The 10,888-nt window shown below is 38.1% G+C and overlaps 1 protein-coding gene across 1 annotated transcript in view; it reads left to right on the forward strand.

Annotated features, from left to right (window-relative positions):
* Positions 1 to 10,888, forward strand: part of ppp1r2 (protein phosphatase 1, regulatory (inhibitor) subunit 2) — a 25,323-nt gene that overhangs the window by 3,085 nt on the left and 11,350 nt on the right. Inside the window, exons 2-3 of the mRNA XM_013999669.1 lie at positions 7,965 to 8,072; positions 8,276 to 8,359. Of these exons, the coding sequence (XP_013855123.1) occupies positions 7,965 to 8,072; positions 8,276 to 8,359 (192 nt within the window). The remainder of the gene's footprint in view (positions 1 to 7,964; positions 8,073 to 8,275; positions 8,360 to 10,888) is intronic.

A 10,888-nucleotide genomic window follows, 5' to 3' on the forward strand; every position in this document is an offset into this window, starting at 1 on the left:
CGACAGGTCTGGACCACTCGTAAATTTTGTTCATATCTGAAAAAAATCTTAGAATACGAAAACATTGGTGAATGCCACAAATTCTCCTAAATCACTTGTACGCACAATTTAAGAACAAATCTGTGCGTACAAACGGTTCTTGCACGAGGCCCATTGTTCTTATCTATTTCTGCTCATAACTTCCTCAGTGTTCAAGATATCGCCATGAAACTTTAGGAAAATTTCGCATTCTGGTTTTTATAGGAAACATCTTGTATCCTAAAAACTAATAAAACTTAATAATAGCCAATTCAAAAGTAGCAGAAAAGGTATAAAATAATATTACAAGGCAAACTGCAGCATCAAAGCAACTTCATGCGTCTTAGAAAGTAAGGAAATTAAAACAATTTAAAAACCATGTGGACATCTGTTTTGTAAACAAAGCTTTTCAACCAATGACAGCGTGTGAAATGTGTCAGGTGACGAAGACGAGCATCAACACACTTTGCAACAAGCGCTGTTCCAGATTTAAAAAGGCATACTTCGACGTTTCAAATCATTAAATTTGGAACAAGAGCAGATAAAATAATGTTCTTCGTGGCAGCTTAAGGGGTTTACTTTGATCCTATTTTCAAAACTGTGTTTCTTCAAAACGCTTCAACAAAAATTAAAACTTGAAGAAGAGGCTAACTACCTGACGTCAGCACGCTTTGTTGAAATTCGAAGAAATAATGAAGCAGGAGGAAATTATAAGCAAACGCACAGAGCAGCCCCGCAAAATCTGGTCGCAGCAGTTTGGGAAGAAAATGTCAGCATCCCTACTATCTATGGGACAAATATCGTTCATTGTATAGTTTTAGTTGTATGTCACCTGAGACGGCGAGGAACTAAAATGTGTGAGGAACTGGGTGAATGTAACTAAAGCAACAATGGCTGTGGATCTAAATTGGACGCGGTCTACTTCTCAAACTCTGTGCCCATGGGCAGTTTGTACAACAAAGCACAAACATTTAGTAAAACATATCAAGTCAAACAATTGGAATTGTGTTTTTATCTTGGGGAATAGTTACAGTGGTTCAGTCTAAAAATAAAAAGCACACATTTGTGGGCTTCAATGGCCTTACACAAGTCACTTACTGCCTGTGTTGCAGCCATGATTTTGAATTAACACCACCCACCTGCCAAATGCTTCAAAACTGTGGATACTAGCTGAAAATGTTGCCGGTTTGGTACATGTAGTGCAGGTTTGAAAAACCTCACATGCATTAAAACATGTAAATTACACAAATATTATTTTAAATTGGTATGAATATGACTGCACACAGACTAAAGCATCTTGGCTTCCACACACTTGAGTGTCTGCAGACCCACTGAACCCCGCGTCGCTTTACATCTAATTGGTTAAGAAAATCACTCTAAATCTTTTAAATAATTGCCACAAAAAGTTATATAACTGTGGTTTATTAACACGTTTTCAGTGCCAAATTTTATAAAACTGATCAAATTCCAGACTAACAGCCATTCTATTTATCCACCGAGCTCTCTGTTTATGCCTGTTTTTTTTTTTCAGCCAGTCTAGTCATTAGGAACAGTCTTCTGAGCGGCTTCTTGAGAAATTAGGGCAAAGAAGGATGGCAGTTATTTGTGATTTCCTTTCCTGACAGTGAATCAAGTATTTTCAGTGTTGCAACAAAAATAGTCTCCCTGTGAGTGACATGAAAGTAGAGTGAAAGGAGATTTTGGAGGGATTCTGCATGTAGACAAATCCTGAAAGGGAAACGAGGGCTGACTACAAGGTTCCATGATGCTGCTGTCAGCTTTGAGTTTAAGGTACAAATGACTCAATGTGCAAATATATATGCATTAAAATTATTGAACATTTTATTAAGAAATGTTCAATATATTTTCATTTTTCCTATACAGCTTTTAAAAATTATTATACATCAAAAGTTTCATGCATTTTTAAAGTTTGAATTCAGTTATTTTTCTTTAAAGTGCCTGCATCATCAAATTATTGCAATAAATTTGAATTTCTTTTGGAAAGATAACATTGATAACATGTTGTAAAAAAAGAAAAGATTTCACGCTGGTGAGATGAACAGTTGCTGAGATATTTGCATGTGAAGTAACAGGATGTGATGTCAAAGGGGAATGTCTGAGTATGAACAGACCTTCGCTAAAATGGCCAACAACACAGACTGTAGAAAAGAATCTGATGTTTCTTTAGATTATTTTAATCACGATCATAGAGAGATGAGGAAGAGTCAGAGTTGAAATAATATTGTTAAAATAAACAAAAACCAGGGAGTTTTCTTTCTCAAAGAGTTCCCGTTTAATGTCACTTCCTGTTTCACTTTAACTGAGCRAAGTTCAAAAGAAAATGTGCCAATTATGTGACATAAAGGGTAAAATCATGTGTATTATGCCAAATAATTTCTTCAATATAAATATATTTTCTTTGACTTTTTGTATTTCATGGATATGCATGTCACAGGCACTTTAAGTTCCTCCGTGTTCGAGGTGTGAATAATACGAAATGGTTTTGAGAATCAAATCATTCACAGCAAAAATCTGCAAACTGTCTTCTCAGAGTTGTTCAAAGGCGCAGCACTAACAATAATGCTGCGTTCACACCGAACGCGATTTCAGCTTCAAAATCGCAGCCAACGCTTCAAGTTGGACGCTTGTGCACTTTGAGGTCAGACGCAGGTCAGCTCTTGAAGCGCTGCACGGCAAGAGCCTCCCCGCCCCTCCCTCCTCTGTCGGGCTCTGTTTAATGTCGGACGAGGAAGTGGCTTTGCTTTATTTACACATAGCAAGAGCATGTCACGTTCATCAGATAATTAATTCATYATTAATTCACCAGATAATTCAGAGACATACTTAGTTTCATCACCCAGGAGCTGCGGGAGAGGCTCACAGCTCGCTTTCAGGACTACTTTTGTCCCGAGTCCAGTCTGATGAGTCGCTGCCACGCATTGGTGCGGATATCTCCTGTCAGGACACCAACTGCAGGCACTCGATTTCAGCTAAAGAGCTCCTCTCCATCTGTTTCAGGTTAGTGGACATCATTCAGTAAACTGTCCCGTCGGGAAATATGTCGCTACGTCACACAGTGGAGTCTCTCTGATTGGTTGATGCGGCACGTCGAGCTGCAAAAGTTCAGATTTTCTAACTTCAGCGATTTGCGCCTCAGCGCGTCGAACGCTCAGATCGTTCAAAATAATCGTTCAAATCGCGCTGCTCTAATCACGCTTGAGGCGCCGCAGCACTTCCCGACGCTGCTTGAAGCGCGTCCACCATAGACTTTGCATGTAAACCTGATGCTCCTGATGCTGAAATCGCGTTTGGTGTGAACGCACCATAAGCCTGACAACAGCCTTAAAATGAAAAAGAAAATGTCCTGACGCATCTCAGTAATCCAGGTAAAAAATCAAAAAGAAGCCTTAAAATGCTTCTGCTTCTGTCTTCTTTAATTGTGTAAAACATATCACATTGCCCACCTAGATCGTTCAACTGCATCCAGAGGATATCTTGGAGAGTTTTGCTGGACTAAACCCATTGTCGATCCTGGTCATCGGTCCTCTCTTTTGTTGGAGGTCATTTCTTTGAGAAGCATTAGGGTCTGTTTACATGAGCAGCAGTAAAATGATTACCCCAATTAAGACTTTGCTTTGAATGAGAAATGGTAGTAACATATCCTAGTTGCTGTAACATGAATAAAGTTATGTTCAAAGAAAGCAATAATTAAATAGGGCTATGTGCAGTATTCTGATTCTAGTTGCATCGTGTTACATGTATACCCTTTAATCACTTAATCACTGCTGGAGTCTGAATGGAAACACATTGTGTACATAAACCGTACTGAAATCGCTGTTTATGTTTAACAATATAATTGTTTTGTTGGGCAAAGCCAGGTTTTATTGGCCCGCTTGGGAATAAAACTTTTAATATCAGTTCCATTTTGATATCCCACTTTTATTGAGGTAAGTGTGGAGTATAAGCCTCACACCGTGTCATGCATATTTCATGGATGCTTCAATGAAACTCAGTCTCCCCCTCACTGCCTCTTAAACTCKATCCAAGCTGCACGGTGGACGCTTTGACTGTCAGTCAGGGACTCAGACTTCTCCAATTCTGAACAGAAAAAAAAAAAACACCCACTCTGATATTTTACCTTCTGTTTCAAATAAGAAAAAAAATCTTATGGAGCGAGCAGAAGAAGTCAGAATTAGCAGGAGTCGGATTTTGCTTGCAAAAACAGGGAGAAGCAATACTTTTAGTACAAGCGAGTAAAAAAGTACTTTGTTTCAGTTTCTATTTTTCTTTTTATATGTTGYGATAATTATAAAAAAAGTGATTATAATGTAATTGTGTTGCTAAATAAGTTAATGTTAAAAATGTTTTAAATTTGAGAGGAAATGTTAAATTTTACTTGTACAGCAATAAAATATTGTAATCAAGTTTTTTTAACCAACATATTATTTTACAGTTTAGTATTTTCAAAAATGTATGAAGATTTTTTGGTTTACTCGACCAAACACTTAAAAATCAACTTGGCAAAAAAGCACAACAACTGTTAGGTCTCTTCCTACTAGGCTTTAAAAAGCTATGTTACACTTATTTTAGATTAGCGGGGTTGACAAAATGTCTGTTCTCCTTTAAATATTTCAAAGAAACCAAGAGATTATGTTTTTTTGACCAAATCTCTGTGACTGAACCAAACTCACGCTGTGAGACAGGAAGCACGCWTGTGAAATTGATGAGCTTTTCCCTCTGGCTGATGCTGGCACCAAATTTTCTCTTGGCTAGCCACAGTGTTTGGAAGCGGCATACTTTTGTGCATTACGATCAGCAGCTTTCTACTTGGCAGAACAGACGTCCTCAGCTGTTCCTGTTGCTGTGTTTGGTTTTTTTGTGTAGGTCACTGAGCTGGACCTTTTTTCCTTTCTGTCCCCTGACTATGCTACCTGATAGCACAGCTCGACTCTCGGAGATGACTCACTCTGTTTAATGAGTTTCCCTGAAGCGTTATGCTGCTGGCTGTTGATCACCTTGGACAGGTGATCATCATCGTCATCACGATAAGAGAAAGAGCTATTATGTATTTGGCATGTCATAATAGTAGGTGGGTGCTTTATAATGGTGTTCTTCTCTTGTGTGATAAACAGATCTGTGTGACTTAGTGGGCTGAATTGTTCCCAGGCCAGACAGCATYCATAATACCTTCCAACAAGTTTTAGGTCTGCCCTCTGGTCATCTTCCAGTTAAACATGCCCAGAAAACCTCCAAAGGGTGGTGTCCAGAAGACGTCTTAATAAAATGCCAAAAACACCTCCCTTGACTCCTGATGAAGAGGAGCAGTAGCTTTTCTCAAAGCTTCTAAACCTTCAAGGCTGAACTGAGCCAACCTATTGAGGAAGCTCATTTCAGCTGTCTGTGTTCGTGATTTGGTCCGTCCAGTCACGATCCACACCTCATGACCATATGTGAGTTGGAGCGTAAACAAACCAGTAAACTGAGAGCTTTGCCTTTTGACCCAACTCCTTGTTTACCTTGACAGATCAYAGTGGTTTATTGTTCCCTTTCTCGCTCTATCCTACCATTATTACTCTTGAGCAAGACKCCCAGATACTTGTACTTCTCTGCTTGAAGCAAAGAGTAATCACACAAGTTGCTGCAAAGTGCTGTTACACTGTTGGGGTTTTTATATTTTCTTGAAAATGAAAAAGCTTTTATGAAGATAATAATTTCTGAGAACTTTTGTTTGGGATATTTATTTGTGTGGTGTTTGGGGTTGGGCAAAATCATATTGTGTGCAATTAATCCTCAGAAAAGCTATTATCGATTATTTAATTTCTTGGCACTTGATGATTAATGCGCCAGACTGACTGACTGGAGATTTCCCCGTCAGTCTGCCCAGTGCTCCTCTACACTTCAAATATGAAAAACATTTTTTTTTAAGTTCTGTAATTTATTTATCATAACTCCGGTTTTACTTGGATGTTTAGCCTGAAGTCTGTACTTTTGACACAGTTTGGAACAGATTTTTACACAGTGCAAATCTTTCCCACTAGAGTGATTTAAATTGGTCATGTGACTAGGGCATGCATGCGCGCAGGGACTCCATGGGATTAATCATCATATTAATCYTAATAGTCTAAATACCATATAGAATCGTGATTAGTTTTTTTGCCAATATCGCTCAACCCTAGTGATGTTAGTTCAATCTGAACTTACTATAGAATGAGGGTAGACATCATTGGCTTTAGGGGTGGGAATCTGTTACAATCTCATGATTCAATTCGATTTTGATTTTTAGGGCCACGATTKGATTCAGAATCGATTTTTCATTCAGACCTGATAATGTGAGCCCATTTCTCGTGTTCTCAAAGTGCTTCATCGTCATTTTGCAACCCTTGCACACAGTGAAGCTCATGTCGAACTCAGACTCATTCAGTGAAAACCAAAATGAGCCCAAACCTTTGCATTCAATGAAGATAGGGTCAGTTGAATCTCTTGTTCCCTCAGTTTTGTAGTTTCCTCTTTGATTTGGTGCTTACTGCGGATGCATACGTTACAGAACCAGCTGCGAGGCGATGTCGGGATGTCCCAGGTAGTTACAAAATAGAGGCTGATAGTCATTGGATTTATTTATTTATTTATTTATTTATTTATTTATTTATTTTAAAAAATCGATTTTGGGACATTTTAAATCTGAATCTTTGAAAATGAGAATCACGATTCTGATGTGAATCGTTGGTTTTTTTTTTTTTTTTTTTTTTTTTGTGCACCCCTATTTGGCTTATTAGCCTGTATGTTTAATGAGTATTTTTCAAAACACTCTGTTGTGGTTCTTTTTGAGAACACAATCATCTCTATTATGTATACTACTTTCTGTCAGTTAGTAAGCACTTAGCATCCGTTTTGCTTGATGACTTTAGGTTTTATGTACAATGTGATGTTAGGTAACCTATTCTTGTGTGCCACCTTGTTTGTTTGAATGAACAGATGATATCATTGCAGATTTATAATTTGCCTACTCACTGAATAATGAGCAGGTGTTTTGAGTCCAAACCATGTTTTTATTCAGTCTAATATGTGTCAGACTTGTTTGTAGAGAGATGAATCTTTGCAGGGGGTAGATTACGCATCTTTTCCTGTCTCCCACTGCCTTCCTGTCTCCTGTGACACACAACCTTTACCATAAAAAGGTCAGGTGTGATGTACTATGACTTTGCTTAAGAGGCTTCAGAGGGCAGAGATGTTTAAGGCCATATAAGGCCACTTTAGCCGTAGGTATTTTCTGAGGCAATAGAAGTTAAAAAAGTGTAGAAAATGCAAGTAAAGCTTGTATTTAAGACGACAACGTTGACTTACAACAAAAACGTCCAAATCTGAAGACAGATTATTGCAAATAAAGCTACCGATTGTATATCAAACAGAAACTAAAATTCCAGATGCTCTGTTTAATATTAACGCTGATTTCATGTTGTCTGTGTTCACTTCCTTTAAAGGTTTTAAAAGGGTAAAAGAGATTTGCGTAAATTTGAACCAAATCTCCTGGTGGAGAATGTTCAAGTTAAAGCTTTAGCCCTCATGTGAATTAGAACCGTTTTAAGAATCCGAGGCAGATGTCTTAAAGGGAGATGGAACAACATTATCTCATGGACCGACAAACGCAGAGTTCTGACCTTTTCACCCAGCTGATAACCATCAGCCCACTTATTTGCATCCAGGATATGCTTCTATGACAAAAACACAGTTCCCAAGAGACGTCAGGGGTCGTATTTATTCAGAAGACATTCCTGGTCTTTTGTTCAGCTGTTCCTAAAATAATGRAGTTGGAGTGAAAACTGGGGCACATTCTGCAGCAGATTATAGCTGGTCGCTCTCTTCCCCTGAGGTGGATTAATAGCTGGTGTGCAGTGGTTCACTCTGTGACTATCCCTCATTTTCTTATCATTCTTCTTCTACCTTTACAGAAAGAAATCCGCAAAATGGGATGAGATGAACATCCTGGCAACATACCATCCAGCCGACAAAGATTACGGCCTGATGAAGATCGACGAACCCAACACTCCTTATAACAGGTGAAAAGCTTCAGATGAAATATTCATCACCTCACGTACTCGTACAGCAGTTTAAATTGGCAGTAACTTTGGTGTATGGTTCAAGTTTTTATCAGTTTTGCATTTAAACAAGTCAAATTTTATTTTCTAATTTTGTATCAGTGGTTTTAGTAGGTGAGCTCAAATCATTAAGGATTTGTTTTTGTGTCATGTTAATATTCCAGGATGGTAGGGGATGACGACGACGAGGGGGCACACAGTGACTCAGACGGCCAAAGTGGGCTCGCGGCTGATGACCTGGCGTCAAAGTAAGGTTAAAAAAATGAACGTGTAAACACACAAATGGAACGCACAAATATAAAGAAAAGGAGCATTCAATCGTTACACATGCACTGAAACAATTCGGCTACTTTTGTTTCCTTTTTTTTAAATGTCAATGTAACTTAATTAAGAGAGGTCATTCACACATAATCTCTCTCACAGACATAAATGCTCCTGTCCTCCATTGAGGTTGTGAAATCTATTATAAGAAACCGTTTGCCTACCAGCCTTTCATTCATTCAGTGCCAACTTTACTGCAGCTGCACAGAAATGAACTTTCTCAACAACGCAAAGGTCACCTGCAAAAGTGTTGCAATACTTCTACTCTTAGAACCAAGCTTTGCCCAAATACATACGATCCAGTTTTATAGATAATACTCAGCCTTTACATTTCCTGCTGGGATATATATCACCCAGAATTATTGAAAAATAAAAGGATCTCAACTAATCTTTGGCTCAGTCTTTAAAATTGTGTTACATTTTTCACATGCTACACAGAAATAGAGCTTAATGTGCTTGATTTCATCATTTTGTATGTCTGAAGACATTTAAAACATCTGGCATCCTGGTTTAAAAGTCTGTAGCTGCATTTCCATTGACCATGAAAATGCGCAAATTAGAATTTCGAAAATAAATTTGCTTAATGGAAACACGTCTAATTCGAAAAAACTTTCCTTCCTTTTTTCGACAATGTTTTTGCGCTAGGATGAGGTGGTTTTCCGGCCGTATCAAAATTGGTGTATTTTGCAAAACTGCAATGGAAACACTTTTTTCGCATCACGAAGTTGTAAAAGAAAGTAGTAATCTCACCAACTACCATTTCCCAAAAACACAGCTTACGCAGGCACTCCCAGGTATAAGTGGCTTGTCGCTCGAAAGCCTCTATAAGACGCCGACGRCTCCTCTGATGGTGAGCGCTAGTGCCATGGTAGCAATTATGCATGTGTTTACATCCATTGCCGCCATGTTTGTAATGACTTATTGCAAGAACAACGTATTCATGCGTGACTTTAATAGCATTTCTTACTTAATGGAAACACCGCAGTTGCGAAACTGTGTTTTTCGACATTAACAGAATATCAACAAAGTTTTGCACACATTTGCAATGGAAATGCAGCTAGTGTTAATGASTATATAACTATAGATTGTTTGACTTTAGCTGTGATACTCTAACCCTATAGCATAAGAAATGTCTTGTTTCTACCTTAAATACTTAAAAATATGCATAGCACAACAAAAGAAACTAGTGCCTCATGAAAAATGAGCCATACATAGATGTTAACTTACTCCCATATATATGTTTTATCCAATAACAGTTGTATTCTGAATCTTAGAATCTGTGGCATCAAATCAAGAAAGCAGAGGAATATTCCAGCTGGATTCTAAGATGTTGGCATAAATCTAATCAACATTGAAACATCCAGACAGTGCAGGCAAAGAAAAGCAGTAGAAAAGGAGGGTTGGGCTGACTCCCAATCTGCCACCTACCAATCAGGCACTGGACCAAGTCTCTGACTCATACTACTCACTGAGATCTTTTTAAAGCACTGTTAAAACATACTAATAAAAGTCATTATTTATCCATAACTCAAATCTGTTTATAATTGCACACAGTCAGAGCTCATGTTATTTAGTAAATGTTTTACTGTTATGTTTTATTGCTGCCTATTGTCTTGTTTGTTTTTTTATATTTTGTGCTGCACAATGGGCCAAGGAGGAACACAATCTCGTCTCACTATGTACTCTGTATATAGGTGAAATGACAATAAAACCTCCTGAATCTTGAATTTTCTCACACTAAAAGTCTATTCTACATTTTTACGAAGAAGTTCTGCTCTTCAGTGTTTAACTCACTGGAAGTGCAGATCAATGAGTGATGTGTTTCCCATGCATTCCAGAGAAATGATGCTACAAAGTAGCTCTAAAAAAATGTCTGGAAGTGCTACAGAGATGGTTTTTAATACATTTGGAAGATGGAAAAAGCATGATGTGAAGCATTAGATTGAAAAACATTCTAATATTATATAATGCAGTCTTTGACAGTTTAGCTTTTAATGGCCTTCCTCTGATAAGAAGTGCTTATCTGCCATAGGGCTGCACCGATTAGTTGAAATAATCGATGACGTCGATTATGTAAATTTGTCGACGCAGATTTTTTATTATCGATTCGCTGTATTACATAACCACCACGTGAATGTTCATGCAATTCCATTTCGGTACCTAAATGCATCATTGTGACCGTATTGGCATAAGAGTGGTGAGTTTTCCATGCTTGTCCTGAACGCAGCATCACACAAAAGTGTAATGACATCAGCAGCTGCTGGTTCAGTAAACAGAGGCAGAGCTCGGTCTGAACGTAGCTTGAAAGCCTCGCAGCTCCTGGAGTAAAACCCACCGAACATATAACCTCTGAATTATCTGGTGGATTATAGAGTTATACAACTGATGTTACAATACAAAGAGTTGGACGTTGTCTTTAATAATTTTTATATATCGAGAAATACATTAAATAAAAA

The sequence above is a fragment of the Austrofundulus limnaeus genome, unplaced genomic scaffold (assembly GCF_001266775.1).
Source record: "Austrofundulus limnaeus strain Quisiro unplaced genomic scaffold, Austrofundulus_limnaeus-1.0 Scaffold8, whole genome shotgun sequence".
NCBI lineage: Eukaryota > Metazoa > Chordata > Actinopteri > Cyprinodontiformes > Rivulidae > Austrofundulus > Austrofundulus limnaeus.